The 25874-nt window shown below is 38.3% G+C and overlaps 2 protein-coding genes across 2 annotated transcripts in view; both read left to right on the top strand.

The window, feature by feature from the left end:
• tbck (TBC1 domain containing kinase) overlaps window positions 1–16404 on the top strand; it is a 47634-nt gene extending 31230 nt beyond the window's left edge. The window contains exons 24-26 of the mRNA XM_083934246.1: window positions 7370–7533; window positions 10868–11027; window positions 15451–16404. Of these exons, the coding sequence (XP_083790372.1) occupies window positions 7370–7533; window positions 10868–11027; window positions 15451–15561 (435 nt within the window). The 3' untranslated portion in view covers window positions 15562–16404. The remainder of the gene's footprint in view (window positions 1–7369; window positions 7534–10867; window positions 11028–15450) is intronic.
• Window positions 16405–16663: 259 nt separating this feature from the next.
• On the top strand, window positions 16664–23303 carry LOC310956074 (polyunsaturated fatty acid lipoxygenase ALOX15B-like). Its single transcript, XM_083926193.1, has 15 exons — window positions 16664–16717; window positions 16856–17028; window positions 17243–17447; window positions 17604–17685; window positions 17971–18093; window positions 18190–18293; window positions 18735–18901; window positions 19039–19182; window positions 19493–19696; window positions 20066–20152; window positions 20267–20436; window positions 21794–21915; window positions 22059–22159; window positions 22441–22611; window positions 22799–23303. Exons 2-15 carry the CDS (start codon window positions 16873–16875, stop codon window positions 22976–22978), a joined length of 2016 nt encoding a protein of 671 aa, XP_083782319.1. The 5' UTR covers window positions 16664–16717; window positions 16856–16872; the 3' UTR covers window positions 22979–23303.
• Window positions 23304–25874: the final 2571 nt, after the last annotated feature.

Raw genomic sequence — 25874 nt, forward strand, 5'->3', positions numbered from 1 at the left:
ATGGCATTTGTATGCGATTTATGCATTCCTGCTAGCAAGTGTGTCACACACAACACTGTTGAATGCCTTTGTTATTTAACAAACATGCTAGGACAGAGAGGTATAGACACAGCATGTATTCTATCAAATTCTGGACGATAAAAAATAACCATATTTCAGAATTAATCAAATATTTATGAGTTGTTCTCTAAATTGGATCTCCACTGTATAAGTTGTTCATCTCAACACAGCTGCACACACACAGTGAATGTGGGTATTTGCTGGCCACTGCGATGTACTGTACATAAACAAGAGGGTGTTAGAAAGTTAACATTGGTGGCTTTGAGAAATGAAAAAAACAAAATGCAGTACAGTGCACAAGAGGTTAGTGCCCATGGATGAGCAGATGTTTTGCACATTTTGTCATCTCACAGCTGGCAGAGCTCGTATTTCAATGATTGAGCGGATGGCCATAAGTAAACAGGAATGTTTCCTGGTTCCATTTTTTTTTCCCGATCTTTTGTGCTATACTTATCCATGAACATGTAACTGTGCGTGAATAGAGCATTTCCAATTAGGTAGAGTAATGTATACAATATGTGTTGTGAATGCGTTTTCACTTATTGAAACTGACCAGAGCTGCATTCCAGACAACTCGGAACTCGAGCATTTCCAACCTCCTACTAGAAAAGGGAACAATGGTTTAGCCACTCAAAGTCAGCTCCCACTTGTACGCTCGGGACAAATCCATCCATCCCGACCTAATGACGAAGCAGTTGTCTGACGTCACACAACAATGGCAGCACCCATGGAAGTGCAACTAAAAGGCAACATAAAGCACATTTGCCCTTATTTAATTAAAATAATATTCATGGAATATTTAACAAGTATAAAAGTGAAATAATACAATTTCAGTTACCTCATGCATTGTTATTCATCTCCTGTTTCGTTTATAGATGCAAGGAGGCTGTATCTATAAATGTGGCTAAATGTGTGTACACTTGCTAAAGAAATATAATGGTCAGCATGTTTTTCCATTCGTAGGTTTGGCGTTGTGCACCTGGAAGGCTTCTAGGTTGGACATTTCAACTGGAAAACACAACCGCATTATCTCTATAATAACCAGTATATGGTGCAATCTAATACAAAATCTCAGCAATAAGTCGTAGTATTTTGAAGCTTATTATATACCTCTTTATTGACATTATGACATGGAACCACTATTAGCAACCATTAGAAACAATTCTCAATACAATACACATACAAATGAACATAGTTCACATAGTTCAATGAATACCTCTCTGCCACATCACAAAGATACAGTAGGATTCATTTTGTCAGTAGAAAAGTTCTGGATTGCATTACATGTCCCATTTTATTTCCCATTATACAAAATTAATCACAAGTAATAATAAAAAAACCTATTCCACTGATAAGTCTTATGAGTAAAGCTTATGCTGCACTTTTTTTGTTTTTAATGTATAACTGAGTAAAAGTATGAAATATGTGGTCTTATCATCTTGCCTCCAAGTGTTTCAGTCATCAAATGTAGCTGCAGAGCAAGTTGCTTATGCAACACTAATGCAGCGCTATATTTCAGTCACTGTAACTCAGTTGTCAAAGGGCATGTCTGGACTCAAATTCTCTCTTTTGTCAGCACAAATAGAGATGAATTTTCATTAGAGGAGGCTGCTTTTTCTCATCATTCATGTTCGAGCAATATTGATAACTGCTGTGTGGCCAGAATTAAAACAGGAAGTAGATGAAAAGCTTGGAGGATTCTTTGCTTTAAAATCCTCCTCAAAGTGGAAATTTGTGTGCGTGCGCGCATACGTGTGCGCATACGTGTGCGTGCGTGCATGTGCGTGTGTGAGTGCAAGGCCGCTGTGAGGGGTATTTGTTGTAAGCATTTTTCTCAGATCATGGCCTCAATTATACTCTTCTTTTCTTTGTCTGACTGCAGATAAAATGTGTTTTTGCTTTAGAAATGATACCCAAAAACCAGACTATGTTGTTTGATATGTGAAAACCTCAGCACTGTTACAATCACACACTTTGAAGGCACTTTTAATGAGTAATTTACCCTGCCATCAAGCTTTACCGAAGCTATCCAACACCGTTGTTTCCAGTTCAATATGTTAAGTGATTGGGTTTCCTTTGGTAACTGCAGACCATCAGCATTTGCGCACACAAACACAAACCAGAGCAGAGGATTTGTGTGACCAGCAGCTCCGGTTTAGCCTCATCACTATCAGACCAGTAAAATGTGAAAGTGTTATTTAGCCATTTTCAGCTGGCATTTAAGACACGACAGTGCTCAGACAGGCTGCATATTTTTCTTATTTATGTCAGTATATTGTACATGCTTGGATACTTCCATGTGTACATAGAGAAAAAATTTTTTTTGGTTTTATTACAGGGCTTTGTCGAAGAATCGATTCTGATTGGTCAGTTACTCCATTTCATAATTTTAAAATCAATCTTTAGTTTCAAATTATAGATTTCTTTAGTAAGTTGCCGTGTAGTTAGTGGGATAACGTAGAGCGAACGGGTCATTATTGCGAATTAACACCTTTCAGGCTAATTCAAGGTCCTGTATCATGCTTTCAGCGTTTAATTCACAATAATGATCTGCTGGATCTATGTTACTTACTTATGTTGATATAGGTGTTCTTTGCTGATCAGCACACTGAAAATGTGCAGATGGGCTCTGTTAAGTAACTGTTTGACTCTATCGAGATATCTAAAGTGCTTATCCACTTTCGTTTGGTCACAGACAATAAAACCCAATAGGTACAACGGTTCACAGCCTAGCGCTGTTAGTTGTGTCAAACACAAAACCGGCTTGATTGCTGTGTCAGCAGATAATTTGCCCAGGGTGAGGACTCTGGATGTCTGAGTAGAACTGCTGCTCCTACACGATGAATCAGACGATTCTGGGAATTTGTTTCTATTCAGCTTACCAGTGGGTGTTTTTTAATGATCCTCAGGATTAGTCACATTTTGTGAAGAAAGATTTGAACCTAACTGAGAACTTTCCACAGAAATGAAAAACAATGAAAAAGAAAATATTGGCTAAGCACCCATCTATCAGTTAGCTGTGTTTTAATGATGTGTACAAAAAAGATTAGCATCCATCAAAACAACTGCTTATTTGTAGTCTTCAGTTACAATTTCTGTTTACACTTGTAAGTAATCTTTTAAAAGCATTCCTTGAACAATTGATTGACACACTTGCCATTATCCCCACTTTTTATATATAACGTTGTTCACTTAGACCTGATCTTCTTGTGTTTTTTCCTGTTTACTCATTAGCTTTAGTAAGCTACCTGCGTGAGACAACAAGCACATTGTACTTTGTATTGACCAGCATATTTGCATCTACTACACTACTGGTTTATGCACACACACAAGAAGACAGCCACATGATCCAGTGATTAAATGGTATGTGGTAGTCAACAAGACCTGCTGTAATCATTGCTCATCACAGCAAAAAGCCCTTTCAGCACAGGATGTTAAGAGCCAGCTGAACACATGCTGTCTCTGGTCCAAAACCAAAACATATTTTCACATTTGATGGAGAATTTGGTACAATGTGTTGTCTTTGGATTTTGATTTTATATTACCTTGTTGAAGTATTAATAACCAAGTGCAATGTTAATGTTTAAGTAGATACCATATATGAAACATATTAGTCTTACTGGGGGCATATTACTAAACACCAAAACAGGCCCATTTACTCTAAGTGTAGATACTGTGGTGTAAAGAAATTTCAATTAGCTTGTCAGCTTGTTCTGTTGCATCCTGTTGAGTGGGCATCGACATGCAGGAAATGTCAATGCTGAGCTGAGTGGCTTGTCACTAGAATGAGAATAGCCGGTCCACCTTTAAAGTTAGTCTACCTTTAGGAGGCCTGGGCCGAAGTTGTCACTAGCTTCAGGGCTAACCCTTTTTAATTTAATCAGCAGCTGACAAGCAAGACAGGGGAACCTGGCTCGGGTCTTAAGGAGATGTAGCATTTATTCACTGACAAATAAACTGTACACACCCTGCACTGCTATGTTCACAAATATAACATTACTGCTGACTTCACTCCACCACTCTCTCGCTAACAACCTATGAGTTATTCCTTAACAGAGTTTGCTAATTGTAGAACTTATTTTAGTTTAAAAAAACATCTGCCGGTGGCGCAGTGATTAGAGCAGTAGCCCCATGTAAAGAGGCTGAAGGTCCTCCAGGCAGTGGCCACGGGTTCGACTCTGACCCGCAACCCTCTGCTGCATGCCCCCCTCTCTCTCTCACCCCATTTCCTGTCTGTCCTACTGAAACATCATCATGAACAAAGCAGATACAGACACTGCCACACACGTCATAAGCAGGGCCTGAAGTTAACTTTTGGCCACAAGCCCCTGTGGTCAGCGTTTTAGAAAATGCATAAGGCATAGGTTCTTGAACTTGTTCAGTTTCACCAATTTCATGCACTGGTCATAAGAGTCCATACTTTTTTTTTCTTAAGAAAATCCTGCATGTAATATCTTTTTAATTTATTACACTGAAGTGAATCTTGCACAAAAAGCCAAGACTAATTACTGTGTAAATGACCGTGATAAATCACTTTACAGTTGTTTGTCATTTGTAGGCCTGTCTACACAGGCGGGTTTTACTGAACAGGTATGTTCAGTCACACCCTGGTTTCGTCTCAAGTTTTATTTTGCCTGGCACAGCAGTATTGTTTTCTTTGAACCTGCAAATGACCTGCTGTTGGTCCTGAACCAGGGGAACTATGACATGTTTCCCTGACTGTAACACTATCATCACGTCAACTTGAAACCTGTTGTCTTTGTGATGCAGACATGTCGACTCCACTCCATGGTAATTTTGTGTCTGTAGTAGTTTTGTGTTGCATTGCAACAATGTTTCCTGCTGTTTTTTGCAGTGGAGTGGGCTACCACACCTAAAATTAACACATGTCCATTGGTATTTGAGACAATTAATTCATTTTAACAAAATAAAGCATGACTTTGTGGGGAAACAGACATGGTACTATTTGCAACAGCAAATCTTTTATACAGTAAATCGTCATTGTGGCTATTATTTTGGCCATTACAGTTGCAGTAACTAAACTTGGTCATGTGGCAAGATGCATCAAGGCCTTGGTGGCTTATCACTGCCACTACAAATATGTTTATAAATAGAAAGTCCTTTCAATAAAATTCTGTTCAATATTCTACCAAAACAAAGTAGTAAAACACACCATACGAATTCACACCACAAATGACCGTGAAAAGTGAATATTACGTGAATGGTAGTATATATTGTAGTACTCATAGACTGTATGGTAGTACTGCATCAAATAGTTAATTATTTTTTTATGTTCACTCAGTATACATTTACTTGTTGGTGATATTTAAACATTAGATCAAAAGTTGTAAGAAGTGAGTGACTTTCTTTGCAACAAACCATGTGTTGGTCATAGCAGTAAGACATCATGAATATGTAGATCCTCGTTCGGCTTGTGCTCTCTCATGTTGTCCGGAATAGCTATTGTTAAGCTCTGTGTTGATGATTTGAGAGAGCAGAGTAAAGGTGTTTGTTGAAAACAATGCATCACTCCTAAAATGTCTTCCCCTTTTGCCGTTCTGACTGTGTTAAAACAGCAGAGTGAAGCTGCACCCATCAGACATACAAATTATTACTATAGAGAATTGAAACAGATATTTTGCTATAGTCACAGTGGAAATCAGAAACCGACTGAAATAATCAGGCTATGAATATTTATTAGAAGCGGAAACAAAACCCCAATTGTTTGACAGAGTTTGAAAGGGGAAATGTAACTGCTTTACATGTCTCTTGTCAGGGTGATTAAATCCTGAAAGGTGGTGTAGGCAAAAAAACGTTTCGAGGTAATAATACATTTATAGGTACTAGCTCAGATGGACAGTGAACATAATTGTTAGAATAAAACCTTTTCCAAAGAAAAAAGGAATCTTTCAAATCATTTCTGGACTAGATTTCACTGACTTATTCACTGTTGGGTGGGCAGATTGTTCAGCTAGCCAATGGAGTTAGCTGCTTTCAAACATTTTATTTCATGGGTGACAGAGTTTTGGCATTTAACCTACTCGACATGCAGTTGGCCCGTCTCTGCTCTGTAAATAACTAACACACAGTGTGCTGAAATTTATAGATAATGCTGTTAGTATTTTGCCCTGAATAAATTTGCATATCAATGACTAGAAGTGCCAGACTCCTTAATGACCACTCATTATCGCAATTCATTTCTTTGTTAGTTTTTTGAAGGGACTTGGAGGGAAAAAACAGCCAGCCTTTTTTTTTTTTTTTACACATTACATGCCTGAAAAGATTTAAGGGCATCTGGGAATTATAAAGTTATTACACTTGGTCACCATTGCAGAGACCAGGGTTCTGTCCCCTGCAGCCGTGCCTCTGGCTCAGTGCTTCAATGAACCCATTTGGCACCACACATGGAGACTGGCAAAGGACCATGTTCTGGTCACTGCTGCTGGTTGTCCGTGGTGCTCACTGAGCTGTAATACTGTTTAGTGTAATTATATTCTTAAGTTAGTGGGAAAAACAGTTTGACAAAAAATAGTCTAAAATATTTCAGTAATACAAAGCAGATTTAGTTAACGCAGAAGGCATTCAGGCAAGGGCTGATCAATATGGCTTGAATCTCATATCTGGATAGGTAATTTCATATCTCGATAAAAAGATATATGTCACACATGGTGAAGCCTATTTTTGTTCACTCCTTTGTGGATTAAATACTCGACAGATGAAAAGTACTGAGTATACTGTTACCCAGCATTTTGACCTCACAGTAGAAATAATATAGATTTATAGATAGATATAGATACAGTATATAGATATATATAGAAGTGATAGTATCCCTCTTATTACACAGCCACTTGCTATAGAAATCAGTAATTTGACATAAAATATTGATTTCAACAGAAAGCTAACATTTCAGCTGATGTTAAATTTGCCTCCCTCACAGATGGATGGACACGGTCCTCCAAATCAGAATTGCCGTTATATAGCAGCATTAGACAACAGGCCATGAAATTCTATATTTGACCAATCAGAATCAAGTTTACAACAAAGCTGTTTAATTCAAAAATATTTAGAATAGACATTTTTATAAAGGTTTGACGATGTCTATCATCATAATTAAGGCCTAATTACTGGTTTCCTGGTTTTCAAGAAGTAATAGTATTCAACCTGTCACTATTCTTTCTGTCTTGAGGCATTTTACAGTGATTACTTATGCCAATTCCATTATTCAAATTCTATTCAGAAAATCTCTAGAAGCCCGCACTACACTTGTCTCTCTATTCATCTTTATCTCCTGTGACTTCTTTTCTTGTAGTCTCGGGAGCCTTTGGCGCTGTGTGACCTGAAAGCAGAAGTGTCCCCGAGGATCTCGGCTGAGGACTTAATCGACCTCTGTGAGCTTTCATTGGCCGGGCCCACCAAAAGGACCAGAGCCGGCAAGCCCAAAATCATTGCTGTCGACATCCGCAGTGTAGAGGAGTATCCTTACCACTTTTGGGTCACTATGAAATTCGCTATGAAGTTCCTTATCCTTGTAATGGTTGCATTTTAAAATTAAAATGCACTGCACAGTCTTTCTCTGCTGAGTCACATCAGGAAATGTTGCTGTTGTTTGAACAGCCTTGGATTAGGTTCAACAAAGCAACAACAACAAATGCTCTGCTGACATTTGTGTTTGCATAACTAAGATATGCAGCATTTACAGATAACGTTGTTTTGGTTAGAATTGACTTTAGCAAACATGCTCCAACTTAAAGTTTTCTGTTACTTGTAATTTGTAGGTTTTACACTTCAACCAAACAGTGTAGTATACATGAAAAGAATATGAACTCCTTTTCTAATTGTTTCCCATTAAAGGAGAATTAACACGGGGAGGGTTTATAATTATCCAATGCTCACTCTTTAACTGCTCTAAGGTTCACCTTATACTAGAAAAGAAGTGATTCCTACTGCATGTTGTCCAACCACGCCAGAAATGAAATGTGTTTATAGCTGTTCCGAATGGCTACACTTAAGGCTGAGTGAAAAGCTGGCTGTCAGAGAGGAGAGGAAGATGTATTAACCGCCCACACTTTCAGAAGGGTCCTGAAGGACATTCATAGTGCTGTACTCATATGTACACGTAAAAAAAGTGACAAAGTTGTTAAAGGAAAGAAAAGAGAGAAGACAGCAAATGTTGTGGGGAGGGTCATAAATATAAACTGTGGGAGCTAGTAGAAGCATTCTTGGACAGTATATTTACTTTTTAACAAACGCCTTGATTTTGAATTACAATTATTATGTCATCAAGTAATAAACAGACAGTCTTGTCCACTGTGCATACCGACAGGGATTTTTTACACGTCTGAAATACAGATATTCTTCTCTTTTGACATCTCTCTCTGTGTTCAAGACCACAGCTGATCAGGCAGGTCCTTCATAGAAATGTCCACATCGTTTACTGTATTCTAGATCTCTATATAAAATTGTGATTCATGCATCTTTGAATGCTTGCAGTACCAAATATGTCATGCTTGTGCCAAATATATGCTGGTTTTATGTGTGAAATGCTGTTCTCTTCAAATTGCTGATAAAGATTGTTTTCATTCACTTCTGAAGATTAATATATAAATCTTCAAAAATAGAAATAGTTGCTGTAGCCTTTCTCCTTATCCCGCAGTGCCTCTGATCCCTTACTTACCTCTGGACCTGGTGCCAGTGCTTTGCAGAGTTTTGAAATTGAAGCACAGGCACAGAAAGTAAAACAGCTTGATTCCCATCTAAGGCAAGTAGGGCATGTTCAGGGAGGATGATCCACTCCAGTTATGTAGTGCCAGATTCTGCAGAATTCAGTTAGGCCCTTCATATCCACCCAGGCTGCCCATCTGCAGTCCGAGAGATGAAGGCACACAGCAGTGGAGCTTAGCCTGTAACCCCGAGCCAAATTAACTCCTCTGGCCTTTTGGCGACACCATTGTTTCTTCTTTGCGATAGATTTGAGAAAACTCTCACGTGACTCTCGACCACTTCTACTAACCTTAACCATGACCGCCACTTGATGTACAGCATGTGTGGGTTTTTGCTGTCCAAAGCAAACAACATATCTCCAGAAGTGGTAATTTAAATGTTTTCAAAGAGAAAGATTAAGTGTTCCTTAATGGCTTGACAAGATTACCCTGCTTCTTAATTGCTGGGGTAGGCATTTTTTTTTTGCATGATTGGGAAAAAGTTCCATAATAACCTTTCAACATAATTCAAGTGTAATTCAAGTGTTCTGAGAGAAAACTAGATTTCTGTGCTTCTTCTTGGCTCTGATTTCAGGCTTTAGAAAATCTAGCCTTGGCCTTGCTTTGTCCAATTGGCGTAGTTTTGACAAAAGCAATTTACCACCTGCAAATGCTCTATCTGATCAGGGCCTAAAAGAGCTAGCTAGAGCGTCGAATCACAGTACGTCATCTTTAAGGCTCACAAGTTTGCAAAGAAAACAGGACGGTAATTCTCATTGAAGTGTGGGAGAGCTGCAGGAAAAGGACTGTTTTTTGTTGTTGTTGTTTTGCCTTTTCAAGTAAACAATATAAAACCCAGTGGGTGAGCTTAAATTGACTAAAAAAAATCTGAAAATACTGTAAAGATTTTTTTCTTTGACTTTCTAGTTGACTTTTGGAGATACATGGTTTTCACATGACATCGTCATCAATGTCTGTCTCCCATGCAAACAAATTCCCTGTGAGATTCTTCTGCTTGACACATCCAATACCACCTTTATCCATCTTTTTCATAGCTCTGCACAAAATTACAATATCACCTAAAGAAATGAATTTTTCTCTTGCAGATGGGAAGTTTTATGTATTACTAGGAATATAGAAAAGCCTACCTGTACAAAATGCTGAGGACCCAAAGGAGTGAGCCTCACTCTTCACATTAGTGGAATGGTAATAATCTAATGTGGTTAAAGAGCAATAAATCAATGAGGATTAGTGGATAAAGCAAGGATTTTGAAATGGCAGTTCCTCTAGCCACATTCCTACACTGGAGTCTCCTGATAGACGGAGGCTCTTTAAGCTAACTCACATGGACAAAAGGGATTTGACCACTTTCACAGGATTTGGCAACCCTTGTTCACCTTCAGGCAAATCTCTGTTGTGGGTGTCTGCGGTCACAGAAAGTGGATTAAATTAAGACCTCTATGGGGGTTAATCAGGTGCCATCTAGATTTGGCTTTATACCTTGTGATTATCCTCTGCTGTAAAACAACTGCCATGTGCCTCCTTTAATTACAAAGCTAAATTTACCACAATCGGATTTGTCAGCTTGTGGATTATGCACTGCATTATGTAACATACTGACTCTATATGGTTTTGTGGCAGCCGATATGATTTAGTGAACATTTGACAGAGAAAGAAGCACTACTTGTCTACACTCAGAAATAGGACAAGAGTTATTGTTCCATTACATACCACTCTGGGGTTGCTCACTGTCCCTGCGCTGATATGCACTCTGTTTTTCTAGGAAATCCCTCACTAAGACCCAGTCTTTCCTTTTTTTCTTTTCCCCTTCTGACTCTTTCATTACATCTTCTATATCTCTTATTCTCCATCCCTCACTTCAGTTAAGAGAGCTAGTTTTCCCAACATACAGATATAGCTTACATACTTTTTGTTCTATTAGCCTGATACACAGTATAGCAGCTCTCTAATGGGGGGTACCATTGAACTGATTTGAAATAGTTTTATACTGTCTGGTGTAACCATGTTGCCCAAGGATATTATCATTAGTCGCAAATGAAAGTGCAGTACCTGTTTAAAGCTGTGCTCCTTAACCTCACTGCCTCCAGCTTCAGCAGAGGCCATATTTCTGGCAGCATCAACATTCCCTTCAGCACAGCCTTCAGCCCTGATGGTGAGCTGGTGCAGTGTCCTGCAACGGGAATCCTCCAAAACTACAGAGGACGGGTCATCGTGATCATTAGCCATGCCATGAAAAGTGCTGCTGTGGTGAGAAAGCAATGACATGACACACACACACACACACACACACACACACACACACACACACACACACACACACTGGATAACTAATGACACTCCCATCAGCCTCAGCTGTACTTTGTGTTTTACCTAATTAGCACTAGTTCTAAATGTACATGCTAAACTCAGAGGTGAACATTTGAAACATTATACCTGCTAAACATCAGCCTGTTATCCCTGTCATTGTGAGCATGTTAGCAAGCATCCCCAAGAGCCTGTAGCATTGGTGTAGACTTGTCGAAGCTGTGCTGTTTGGTGATCTGGAAAAATCACAAAATGTTTGAGACCATCGATTGGATAGAGAAAGTTTTCCTCCTAAGTTTGAACACCATGAACACAAAAGGGTTTGGAAGAGATTAGACCCAAATGTACACCGTGAGCAACTTGCTGCTGTGCAACAAACCAAGCAATGTTGAAAAATAGCAGCACAGAAATATGTTTTCAACTGTAGAAATCATTAAAAAAATCAAAGGAAGAATTCTCTTTTTAGAGATATTTCATGGAATGTGCCATCCCTCTAGTGTCCTGGGTGGGGGTCATATCAGGGCAGTGAAAGCAGACCTCAGGGTCATTTGCCTCCTTTAAAAAACCTCTGATCATCTGCCGGATCTCACTTGTATAGTAGGTGAACCCCACAAGAGTAGTTGTCTAATGAGATCACGCCATTGTTTGAAATAATGCTTAATTCTGCCATTTCTGGAGCAGTTATTGTTTTGAATCATCTTGATGCTCAGCCAAATCAAACATATTCATGTGAGGTTACTCACCGAAACTATTATCACAAAATTTGAAAAACATTCCACTTTCACTGTCAACATCAATGGTTTTCATCAATGAATGTAATGTTTAATGCATTTTCTCTTTGAAATTATTTCAACAATAAATATTTCCGAAGACACGACTGCAACACTCAGGAGAAAAAGTCAAAGGTCAATTTCACTGTGACATCATTATTTTTCTGTCCATTATTCAACCCATAACTCAGAAACAGAAGGGGAGACATTTGGTTGGACACTGAATTGGTGACAAATCTTCTGTGCTGCCGGGCTGATGAAAATAACTTCATACCTTTAATTAAATTTGTTCAAATTCTTGGCTACATGTATTACGTAAGTCTGGACAGATATTCATTCAATTCAATTAAATTTTATAGTGCCAAATCATAACAAAAGTTATCTCAGGACACTTTACAAACTAGGTAAAGACCACACTCAATGACTTATTTATGATAAACATAAACCCAACAATTCCCCCGGAGAGTACGGTGGCAACTAAAACCTTCCCTATTACAGGCAGGAACGTCAGACAGACCCAGCTCTGTGGAGGACGGCCATCTGTCTTGATGTCAACATCTACTTGACTTGTTAGAGGAGGCATAGAGGAGGCCATGAGGCAGTTATTCTAGTTATAGCCGTAAGTTATCTGAAAACATCCTGATGTCTGTATGACGTGTCCTCATTGAAGCCACAGGATGTAATGAGACAGATGGGCTATCAGCTACAGACAGGAAACAACAAAAGAATGATACATTGAGTGATTATGAGTGAGTATTTGAAGGCTAAGAGGAATAGCAAGAATTTATGTAGGAGAACACTTTCATGGTTTAATTGTCCTCTTCTCAGTGAATGATGTTTGGTCATGTTTATTTCCATCAGTTTATTGAATCACATTAATCTGACGCCAGTCATAATTCTGTATTTCACGTTGCAAATGGTTACATCATATCAGAAATGTGACACACCAGTGTTTGCTTTGTAATATATTTCAATTAGAATACATGAAACACTGTTTGTTATTTTAACAAAGTTGGAAAGGTAATTGTGATGCACAGGATTAATAAACCCTGGTATTCTGACATCTGCATAAATGGGCAGTATACTGAGTTATAACAGAACCTGTGATGTGTGAGGGGTGATTTTGCAGCAACCTATTGTCATTTGAATGTTACTTAATGAAGGTAAACACAGTGGGTGCCCGTGCGTAATGGCACTTTGCTCTGATGCAGCATTTCTCCAATCAGAGACTGTAGATTTCTTAGCAAATCTGTCCTGCTGCCTTCTGACGGCTTCAGGGATTTAATGAGCTGCAGGAGAAGCTTTGCATACAGTCTAAAGCAGATGATTCAAATACAAACTACTGGCTAGAGACTGTTTGATTAAAATAGTTTTAGCATTATTGCCGTATTTCTGCGCTGGAAACCAAAATACCACGCAAACAAGCAAAGCCAATGTCAAGGTCAGGCAAATACCAAACTGTGAGCACTGCTTGCACAGGTGGTTGTGCCACCATGAAACGTAGGTCCCTAATCTTGTTAACAAAAAAGATTTCGCTAAGACACTAATCCCCCATATTCAGACCTCTGTTTTATCAAATCCACAACAGTCTGGAGAAAAGCCCGTAACTCCTGAGGTCTTTGTACATTTGAAAAGACATGCCTCAGGAAATGGCTACTGTGGTTGAGTTTTGTTAGGGTACAAATACTGTAGTAATATAAGTTCATATGTCTGATGTAAAGTATAATAAAAACCTAATTTGTCTTTGTCTCTTTTCTAAAAAAAACAAAAAAAAACACCAGGACCTTAGCCGAGCCTGAAACAGTATTTTACATATATCATTGTCTCTGACTTTTCAGTGCGCAGAAATAACTTTGCTCATTTCAGCGTAACAGAAAAGAGAACCATATTGATCATTATACATTCTCCTTTTGTGCTCTCTTTGGAATAAATTAGCCCAACTTAAATTTAAAAACTCAGCAGGGATACTGCTCCAGGCAATATCCTAATTTAGAAAAGATGTCCTCCTTCCATATGTTGAAAAGTAAAAGACGAAAATAAGTAGTTCTCCTTAATTGAAGAGACAACATTATTTTAGGAAGCAGCAGAAACATTTCTTTAAGTTTATAACCCGGTTGCAAGAACTCATACTGTAGCTCTGCTATTTTGTGCAGTAAATATGCTTTAAGCTGAAGCATAAGTATGAAATTGGCGAAGTTACACAGTCATTGTACTGAAGTATGATGATTGATCATCTCCATCATCACCAATTCAAGTGTGATGACTACCCCCCCCCCCCACACACACACACACACACACACCACAACACAACACAACATCATGACCAACCTTACACTTGAAATTCCCTACCTGAGTTTGATGATAAACCTCAGTGATTCATCAGACCTTTCAGTGGTGCAGGTCACAGTATTAAAGGTCGATAAAAGGACTCAATTGTGCTTAAATGCCATCCACATCTCTGTGCACCGCACCAGTGGCATTATCATTAGCTCTGGGGCAAAGCAATGAGTCCACTCACCGTGTGCTCAGGCTTAACTGTACACCTTTAACATTTAAACCCTATTGGCATTCAGAGGCTAGCCTGATTCTTAATACTCGGTTTTTATGTGGACATTTCAGCTGATTGAATCTGAATTTTTTTTAAATATATTCCAAAACAGCCCTCAGAGTGTCAAGCAGACAGAAGAAGTTCTGTTGCTTTGTGATACACACATGAATGAAATTAATTTCTTTTGCAGATAAGTTGTCGCTGTTTTTTGTCTTTATTTTACTTAATTTTTCGATTTTCTATTCTGTTTTTATATTGGGAGCAAATAAGTAGACAGCATAGCTATGTGAGCTTTGACTCCTAATAGTGCATTGCGTTGTATGACACAGCTGAAGTTCATTCATCAGTTTGTCAATTTCATTTTTCGTAATAACTGTCGTGGATTATGAAATCTTCAAATTGGATACAGAGGTTTCATAATCATGTTTCCTGACATTGCTGCGGCGTGATCACACACAAGGGCTTACAAAACACAAGTTAAATGAGAGGTCAGAACTAAAGAAACACAATATTCCTGCCATGTCGAGTACCTCAGTTAGGGCTTTTTTAGCATACAGTATTATGTTTCAGTCTGTATGTATGTTTAGTTTTTATAGAGACTGTGTAAAGAGGTTTTGAATTACCTTTGAGTTATTGGCGTAATTAGATTGCAGTGCATCGTGTTGAAAGATGTATCTACAGTACATAGAGAGAACATATTGGGTATACCACATACACAATACAAAATATTAGGCAGCACACATTCTCTGAGTCTTTTTTTATCAGGGAGTGCACAAAATAATATGACAGAGAGAAGTCTCACATCTAAAAGGCAGGTTCTTGCCCCTGAAGCTGGCACACCTGACAGATTATGAAACGCATTACCCATCAAGGTGTTTCCTCATTGTTGAAGGGCTGTTATTGCGTAAGGATGTTTTTTCTCACATGTAGCAACTGCGGGAGTTCTGAGGATAAACTCAAAGAAGAAACATAATGATATTGTCATTATGTTTCATTTGAGGTGATGGGAAAAATAAATGTCTTTCTCTTTGTTTTCATTTCTTCCAAGTTTGCATCACACCTGGTCAAGGTAAATTTCCCACGGGTCTGTATCCTGGATGGAGGAATCAACAAGCTGAAGCCCACCGGACTCCTGACTGTGCCCTCCCCTCAGATCTGACCTCAGCTTCACATGAACAAAAGGGAAGAGTGGAAAGACTGTACATTGCATTTTTGTGTTGATATTGACACAAAGAAACACATTTTTACTAATTCAAATTTAACTGTTACACAATTAAAAAATGCATTGAAATAATCCCCTCCTTAACTCGGTTTGATTTCATCACCAAATATAATTAAAAATGTTTTATTATTTTTTGTCTCAAAGCAAAAAAATATATTGAATCTGTTCTTTTTTACTGGAATGACTGCTTGTGTTGTAGTAGCTTTGCACTGATTAATTGAGCTGTCTGTGACCAATATAAATATCTGGATTTATGTCAGCCTGTCTGTTCTGAGCCAGTTGATCTAGTGAACTGTACTTTATTAGGTACATCTGTGCAATCTTGTGCAATACAATACAACAGTTCTGCCTATAATGTTCACTTTGTTGACACTGTCAGAGAGGTGATATATGTGATATGTTTTAACACTGACTAGTCCATGGTTAGTGGTGGTGTTGTACCCGACTACATATATTATATAGATATATATTGAAAACACCTCCCACTAAAGTCCAGTACAACACCACCTTTAACCATGACCCAAGTAATAAACATATAGCTGAATTCCCACATTTCTGACAAAAACTGAGAATTTATGGCAGAGCTGTTGTGTTGAATTGCATTAGATTGCACAGGTATACCAAATGTTGTGGCCACTGTGTGTTTGTGTTAGAAACAATACAAATAATTCTGATTACTAGTATTTTCATTTACTGATGTCTTTACTGTACAACTTATGTTACTGTATGTATTTGCCATTCTACAAAAACAGTTACAGTTTTTTATAATAAAATGATGAATCCATGAATCTGGCTGAACTGTGTAGGTGAGCACTTTGTTTTCTAATAGTTTTAATTGAATGTGATAATCTTACATTTAACGGTGTAAAAGCCAGTCCATCTTGAATGATTATCTTATTAGGTCATCATGTTCCTGTGGTTTTTGAAGCACAGTTTGTTCATACATGTCCAGCGTTCCATCACCACAGCTATCTAATTACTATTGTTACTGAGTAGATCCGCCCACAAACCTACACATATAAAAAGAGGAATTAGTGGAGTTTTTTTTTATCAAAAGGACAGTTCATCAAAGGAACTTTGGCTTCATTAACAGGTAAGAGAGACGCTTTATCAAATTTAAATGACAAATCTAATATTAGTTGTAACATCTTTTTCATTGTCCTACCAGTATTTTACAGGTTATGCACTAGCATAGTTAACTTAATGGTTATTATTATTCTCTCCCCGCCAGGATTTTCCAGAGTGAAAATGGTGAATTATGAAGTGACCGTATTCACTGGCAATCTCACCTATGCTGGCACTTTTAACAACGTCTTTATTAAGTTGGTTGGCACAGATGGGGAGAGTGAACGCACGTGGCTCCTTGGCCTCAAAGGACCTTTAGCTTTCTCTTTCGGAGGAGCAGTAAGTCTGAAATATTCCTCTAAATGTATAACAAACTGCCTCAACTTTGCCTATAGTTTACAGATTATAGGCACACTAAATATCAATTCAACAATATTAACATATTTGGTGAGCTGATGAACCCAATTTTCAGGTTAAATATACTTTGGATAGAAGTGTCAGTTAAATAAATGTAATTATAGATGTTTTTAAACCACTTCTGTCATTACTCCAGGTGTCTAGTTTTACCGTCTCCTGCCCTGTCTCCATTGGAAAACTGGTTCTGATAGAGCTAGACAAACAGCGTCTCCCACTGTTCCCTGAAGACTTTTGGTTCCCTGCCAAGGTGGAAGTAAAATCTCCTGAGGGAGACACCTACAACTTTCCCATCTACTGCTGGAACACAGACAGCGAAGTGAAACGCTTCAGAGAGGGAACAGGTTTGTGAGAATTAGTTTATCTGGCATCCTGTACACTGTTCACTGACCACAGGAGACATGTTCTCCAAGCTGGACTATAAGGAGGCTGAAGTAAATGCATGCCATCATACTGTACACATCCACAATTTTAAGCCTTTTTGTGGTTCTTTCTACAAGCTCTTAGAGTCTTTGACGACAAGCATCATCTTGGTAGATACAGTCGGGAGCAGGAGCTGAAGCAGCGAGAGGAAGACTATCGGTGAGAGCTCAAAGCTTTTACACATTTTAGTTTTATGTATTCAAAAACTTACATGCATCCAGTCCACTTCCACCTTTGGTTAGGTATAAACATGATAAATAAATTAAACACCATATAACATTGTTAAAACTGCCAGGGTTTATTAAAATATATGACAGTATAATAGAAGTTGCAATATTGAATATGTGTCAAGTATATTTTGCTTCTATACTCTTAATTAAAACTGCACTGGTATCTATATTGTGCAAAGTTCCTCACTACTCTGCTCTTCTCTATTTGTTTCAGCTGGCATGTGTATGCAGAGGGAATACCTCACTGCATGAAGGCAGAAAATCTTGATTCTCTGCCTTCTGAGGTCCAGTTCTCCTTCACCAAGGACACAGAGTTCAGATGGACTGCATCCACTGGGTGAAGTACACAAATTCTGACCGATATGTAACTATGTACCTGCCTCTCAAAGCGATTCCAGGTGTCATAACGTTACTTTATGCTTTTCTTTTCTAGGCTGGCTGAGCTGCAACTGAAGGGAATTTCTGATAGCAAAGAGAACTGGACTGATATTGATGCTATCAATCGGGTGTTCTGCTGCAAACGGACTGACATATCAGGTACTATCATGGTTGTTAAATTAAATACTTGATACTGAATGCATAATAGTGCATTCAACTGTTTTCATTCAGATATTCAACTGTATTCATAGCTAAAAATACTAGAATTGTTTTTATTCCTGAGATAAGCCATTATATTCTACTCAACTGCTTTTTCTTTACTTAAATTGTGAAATAGGGGGGGGGAATCACAGAAGGAAATGTGTATGTATCCAAACATGTAAAAGTTTTCTAAATTTAATCTTTGCTCATGAGAAAACTAGTAGCTGTTTAATTTGCATACAATCCAGACTGACGACTGATTTTGAAAAAACTAGAAACTGTCTCCACACTTTGTTTACCATTGTCGAGTTTGACATAAAAGGTACAGTTAGGCTGATAACAGTGGTAGAGAAAGACTGAAGTTTGAAACTCAACTCAACTAGCTCTTACCTTTTCAAGACTATGTCCAGGAACATTGGAAGGAGGACGCTTTTTTTGGCTACCAGTATCTAAATGGTGTCAACCCCATGATGATCCAACGTTGCTCAGTTCTGCCCAGTAACTTCCCTGTCACTGACGCCATGGTCTTCCCCAGTGGTCAGTGTAACTTGGCAGTTGAAATGAAGGTGATTGTTTTGACCTTGATTGATCTTAGTATTAAAATCATGTTTTGCCCCATGACATGTTGACATGGAATTGCATCTTGCGCTTATATCCCCACTGTATTTCTGAATCAAATCATTTCTCATCTTCACTAAAACAGGAAGGCAACATATTCCTGTGTGACTACAAGTGTTTGGATGGACTGAAAGCAAACACCGTCAATGGGAAGAAGCAGTACTTGATGGCTCCCCTTGTCCTGCTCCACAAATCACCTGATAACAAGCTGATGCCAATTGCTATTCAGGTGAGATTAGCGCTCAAATATATCCAATAGTGAACAGCTTTAATAACGGCTTCAGTTCCCAGCTTAAATACATTCACAGCAGTGTATTACTTAGTTTTCACGCTGGTACTCCTGCCTTCTGCCCCTGCTATTGCCACTGACAATGGATAAGTACCTCATAGAAACCCACCGCAAAATATCAATGTATCAAAATGCTCAATCCACAGATAAATGCACACAGGGGGACCTTTAAACTTCAAACATAATTGATCAGTACTGGTAATGGATCAAATGAAATGACTGAACCACATCTCCTTTCCGTCTTCTGCAGCTGCAGCAGACTCCAGCAGATGACAACCCCATCTTTCTTCCTACTGATTCTGAGTACGACTGGTTGACGGCTAAGATTTTTGTGAGAAGTGCAGATTTCAATGAGCATCAACTCAATGTTCACCTGCTGCGCACTCATCTGCTGGCTGAAGTGTGTGCAGTGTCACTGCTGCGCAACATACCCATGGTGCATCCACTGCACAAGGTAACTGAGGGGAGAATACAGAACTTACTGGAGTTGTAAGCCTGTGAATGTTCTCATTAGTCCAGGTTATCGTTATCCCCAAAAGCAATTTTGGTCAAAAGCAACTGGACTTGGTTATTTGTTTAGGAAGACGTTTCACCCCTCATCCAAGAGGCCTCATCAGTTCATGTACGCATCTAACCAGTATGACTGGAGTTGTATTTTTTCATGTTGTAGTTATTTCAGCTTATCCAACTCATTCACTTGATGAATCATAATGCTTTAATGTGTACATAGTATTTAAAGTATTTCATATGACTAAATGGTATAGAAGAAGATTTCTGACTTTTGCATGTAATAGTGTTAATAACAGTTCTCTCTTTCCCTCAGCTCCTCGTACCTCACACTCGCTACACTCTGCAGATCAACTTCTTAGCTCGACGTCTTCTAATATCTGAGACTGGAGTTTTCACACTGGTATGAAAAAAAACAACTCGCTCAGTAGACCATTACCTAAACAATGTTTGTTTTCAAAATCATGTACAGAATTTGTCTCTAACTATATTCTTTACATATTTGACTGTTTCTTAGTTTGCAGCTTCTGGTGGAGAGGGTATGATGACACTCCTGAGAAGATCACTGTCCTCAATCACCTACAGCTCCCTCTGCATACCAGACGACATTGCTGAGCGTGGGCTGGAGAATGTGCCGAACTTCTACTACAGAGAAGACGGACTCAAGCTTTGGGAGATCATCCACAGGTAACATGATGTCCTGATATTGGAAAATAAAAGCCCCAAGTCTGCCCTCTCTACTAGCTAGCTTTTGTTCTCTTATGCAACTCAATTGATTTTTTTGCAAATCATTTCTTTTTTCAGTAAAGCTTCAACATGTACTATTTGTAAGTGTAACATTTCTCCTCTACTACTCCTGTTTTCTTTTTTCGGCAATTTATCTGCATCGGTTATTACAGTTAGTCCATCTTAATGCCATTTCCTCCGAACAGTTTATGTTGAAACATACTCTAGCAAAGGGTTGGGTTGTTTTTATAATAAAACTACTGAATGTCTTCTTCTACATAACACTGCATTTCTGATGGGGTTTTACCTCAGCTTTAACAGGCTCAGAGTCTCACTCAACGCATTAAGAGAGATTTTCAGTTGTGTTTGATTTATTGTTAATTTCTGTCCTTTAAATGTCACGTGGTGTGGTGTTTTTTATTAAGAATGTCTGAAAGCGATGACAGTATAGTAATTGGGTGATCTAGACCTTAGCTACTGCCTCTTGATTATGTAGCAGGGCAGCTGGCTATAATTTTTTTTTAATAAATATTCCTGCTTGAGCTACTTTAATAGAGAACCTATGTAAGATGAGAGGAGGGGCATCCCCACACCTAAACATGAAAGCTTCAATAAAAAGGAATCATCAGTGTGGTTGAGTCCTGCAGCTCTGACATGTGGTGTCAGCATATAAGGTATCAATTTAATTAGGGTTTAAATAAAAGTAATAACTCACTTATCAAGGTACAAGTATTAGTTTGCTTGCCCAGAGTTAGATGAGAAAATCAACACACTCCCATGTTTGTGCGTTAAGTATGAAGCTACAACCATGAGGCTATTATCTTAGCACAAAGACGAGAAGATCTCTCCAAATGTCAAAAATATGCCATCCAAAGTTAATTAAATAACACCTTTTATACTATTATCATGGCTTAATTTGGTCCTGGAGACACCTACTGGGGTGGGAACTAACACAGAGGTGGTTTTGAGTATATTGCCAGGTGTTTTTGTGTCTGCTTGTCTGTCCCAACCATGGAAGGTGTGAGAGTTAGATCAAAATGAAGGTCAAGTTCAAAAATGGGTCTGATACTAGCAGGGGTCCTGGGCCCCCTACTTAACGGCACTGGCCCGATAACAAGATACAGTCAGGAAACTCTACAGGTTGAGATTAAAATAAAGGTAGAGGCCGAAGATGTTGATGTTGAGGTTGTGGTCAAAGCAAGGGCAACAGAAGAATGGGGTAGGAAGTAGGGAAGGGGCCACTACTGCAGTGTGTAATAAAAACGTATTATTTAATTGGAAAAATGTTTAACATTTTACCCATTCACTTTTCTCAAAGGTTTGTGGAGGGAGTACTCAGCTTCTACTACAAGAATGACACTGAGGTCCAGAAAGACTCAGAACTGCAGAAGTGGATTTCAGACATTTTTGAACATGGATTCCTCTCCCAAGCAAACTCAGGTGAGCTTTAAAGGAAAACTCAGTCTTAGTGATGAAGAATGTGCACATTTATGTGCCATTATGTCATCATAATGAAAATATAGATACAACTTTAATCATCTAGACTTCTTTAAGTAATGCTGTTTATTTCCCCTAATCCTCAGGAATCCCTCAGAAGTTCACCACTGTAGCTGAGTTGGTCAAGTTTGTCACCATGGTGATCTTCACTTGCTCAGCACAACACTCGGCTGTGAACGCTGGACAGGTGAAGCACTTTTAATTTAGTGGGATGATCAATTATAAGTTGCTATTTTGTTAAATGGGTTAATGAGGTTTGGCATTGAGCTAAATTCAAAACATCCTCTGGGGACCATGAGGACCATGGATGACTTTGTTCTGATCCAAATTTCATGGAAACACATCCAATGGTTGTTGTTGAAATATTTTAGTTTGTATAAAAGTACTGGACTGACTGACCAACAGACAGACATGAGATGGTTTTAAAAAGTATTGATCAGTATTCTGTCAATAATCCATCGATCGCAGTATGACTATGGTGGCTGGATGCCCAACACTCCCATCTCCCTGCAACTTCCTCCACCAACAACAAAGGGGACAACTAGTGAGGCCACAATGCTGCAGACATTGCCTGACGTCAACACAACAGCTAACGGAATGGCCACTCTGTGGCTACTCAGCCAGCCGTCCTCTGACTTTGTAAGTGACTTCATAAAAAATTTGATAAATCACATATATGTTTAAGATACTTCTATGGCAAGTTAATATGCGATTAGAGCATAAAAGCACTCTTTTAGCCACAGAAAGAAACACTAAAACTGTACATTATATTGCTAATGGTTTGTGTATGAAATAAACATTTTAAATGTGTCACTTATCTTATCAGGTCCCTCTCGGCCAGTACCCACAGGAGCATTTCCATGAGGAGGTCCCCTGCAAGCTGATCAAGGATTTTCAAGGAGAGCTTCAAGTGTTGAGTGCACATATTGTAGACAGAAACAAAAGTCTGGAGGTCCCATACACATACATGGATCCAGTGGAGGTAGAAAATAGTGTGGCCCTCTGAATATCCGCAGATGCGTTTTGTCGAATTCCGCTTCATATTAACAAAACTGAGAAAGGGAAGAACTTCATGTTTTGTTTTGTTTTACTGATTTGATAGTGAAAATAGTTTATTGTATGTGATCATAGTTTGCTGATGTGTAACTGTGGTGAAAATGTATGTGAATTATAATCCACATCCACAGTCTTCTTCTTAGCTTGTCAATGAATGTACATGGTGCAGCTCATCAAAAATCACAAATGTAAAATATAAAATATAAAATGTGAAGCTGCTGCAAGTTTTATTTTACTTTTTTGCCTCAAAACAAGAATGAATGTATCCTTTATTTTTTGGGGTGGCAACTGTCTGTTGTGTAGTTACATTACACTAATAAATAAATGAGTTCCAAGTTGTTCTATATGTTTGCTCTGTGCCAGTCAATCTACAGAACAGTATATATTTTGAGAATCAATAAACAATATTTTACAACTTGTATTAGCTTTGTTTTGTTCTTAACATGTTACTGATGATGAGATGGTGCATAAGAATATAAAATTGATGCGGTTACAATTGTCATTGAATGATCACAGCAAAGCACTTATTGCAGTTTTTCTCATTTGCTTGAACACATTGGTTCACTCAGAAATGACTGAATGGACTTTCAAAACAGTTCACACACGGACCTAAACTGAAAGTTTCTGACCAGAATGGCACGTGTGACAAAAGCAAATATTTCCATCAAACAACACAACTTGTGGTGAAACTAAACTATTATTTCAATCGATAATTAAGCATAAACAACAAAATAGTATATTGATGATGATAATAATAATTGTAATAATGATAATATATCATGATCGTTACCAACCTACATCATCTGGCATTGTTGTTATTATTTACTGCAAGGAACACTGTGAAACTGTTTTTATAAATATGGACGAAGATTTTCACAAAAAGGGAAATAGAATGGGAATATTTTAAGTGGTATGATGAGAAAGCAGCAGGCTACCTTAGGTCCATCTCTGTTCCGCCACTGCAAATGTATAGCAAAAAAATGGCACGTGTCGGCTCTGCCCGTTCATTTTTGATGTCAGCAGACTTTATTTAGCTATCACTGTTGGCTGTAAGTGAGGCGAAGGACTTGGGAGCGCACATAACGTCTTTTTTCTTAGGAGTTTCCTGGAAAAAATTTGTCCCGAGTCCTTTACATAGAACTCAGTCCATAGGCAACCGAGAAAGTCAGTCAAGGTAAAAAAAACATGGGACATTTAATAAAGATCTGATGTGTGATACCAAAATTATCAAGTCTGACACTACAGATGTAGACTGTCGGGATAAAAACCTTCAATGGCCGCCTGTTTAAGCCGGCCTTCTCCTGCTGTTCCATTATCTCGCTATCTATTTAGCAAGGACACATCGCTGCATCTGGGACTTAGTGCCACCCAAGACGATTGTGATGGTCACTGATGGCCTACAGTACAGGTTCATACTGCATACACTTCATACTTTACATTTCATTGTAAATATTTTGTTGACTTGACAAATAGTATTTGCATTATGTATTACATTGTGAGTAAGCTGTACTTACTGTCAGCCTTGTGTCACTAAATGGCGTATAAATAATGTGTTGCATTGCAAAGGGTTATTGTAACGGTTAAAGGTCAACCCACTTTGAAAAAAGGTCTATCAATACTCTTTTTATGTTAAATTTGTGACTGTCCTGTTACACTTCATTTCTCATCTTGCTTAAATGTGAAATTGCTCTAAAATGTCAAACAGAAAGGCAACACATTGCTGTGTGACTACAATCATTCTGATGGAGTGAAACCAAACATCATCAGAGGAGAGAAGCAGTACTTGATGCCTCCCCTCGTCCTGCTCCATAAAACCCTGATAATAAGCTGATGCCAGTCGCTATTCAGGTGAGACTGACCTACGAATTTACACACTGCTTCAGTTGAACGTTAATGTGTTGGGACACATCCAATATGAATTTCAGTGGGAGTTAATCTTGAGATTTACTGCCAGATGAAGCAGATTTAATTCGGTTTGTTTATTGGAGAAATGATTTATGGCCTTATTTGAAATGTTTTATCTTTATACCACCATAATCTGGACACGTTCAGTAATATTTAGTTAAGGACCTTTATAAAATGGCCTACCTACCATGTTTTGTTTTAAATGCATAGTTTTGATTTTTTGAAGTGGCGGCGGTCGGCATGCCCCCAGTTTGGAGAAACAGGCAGGAGTAACGGAACAAAAGCGAAGCAATGTACTGCTGTGGAATTGGGCGGCATGGGCCAAAGCAAAAATACTTTTTTGATTATTAAAAAAAAAGGCCCACCCCAAAAGTTTAGTGCAGTTTAATTGTATGTATATATATATATATATATATACACATATATATAAATATGTATACATATATATGTATATATTTAGAATATTTACAGCACTTTACCTTGGTGTCAGCACAGCCCTGTTGAAGTCTAAGCGGGGAGAAACTGAAGCCTTTTTAAAGTCTTGACAAACTCACCAGATGCCATTAAAAATAAATGAGTAATGTTACGTCATAGAACAGAGGAGATACTGTTCTACTGCTGCCTTGATCAGAAAGTATTTTTGCGTTATTGTTTAACAAAACTAAAATATTAATTAATACATTTGTTATTAATAAATAATAACTAGGGTATTCATTTAATTAAATAATCATCAATAATGACTGGATTGTTACAGCAGATTAATTTAAATTGACTTGTTTTGGCCCATGGAAAATATTTAAAGCTTGAAAAGCTGAGCCAGCAAACTAGCATGAGGAAAGTCCGACAGAGATACTACCTTTTTGATTTTTTTTTTTAACTCTCCATGACGAATTTTCCAGACAACTTTAAAATGCATTCATACTGTAGAGGAATACTAAAGA

The sequence above is a fragment of the Echiichthys vipera genome, assembly GCF_963691815.1.
Source record: "Echiichthys vipera genome assembly, chromosome: 2".
Lineage (NCBI taxonomy): Eukaryota > Metazoa > Chordata > Actinopteri > Perciformes > Trachinidae > Echiichthys > Echiichthys vipera.

Bases quoted from the DNA above. Each gene is read 5' to 3' on its own strand.
- LOC310956074 (XM_083926193.1), top strand. From the start codon at position 16,873: ATGGTGAATTATGAAGTGACCGTATTCACTGGCAATCTCACCTATGCT. The intron at 18,094-18,189 runs GTGAAGTACACA...TTTCTTTTCTAG, and splicing joins AGATGGACTGCATCCACTGG to GCTGGCTGAGCTGCAACTGA. The intron at 18,294-18,734 runs GTACTATCATGG...TACCTTTTCAAG, and splicing joins CAAACGGACTGACATATCAG to ACTATGTCCAGGAACATTGG.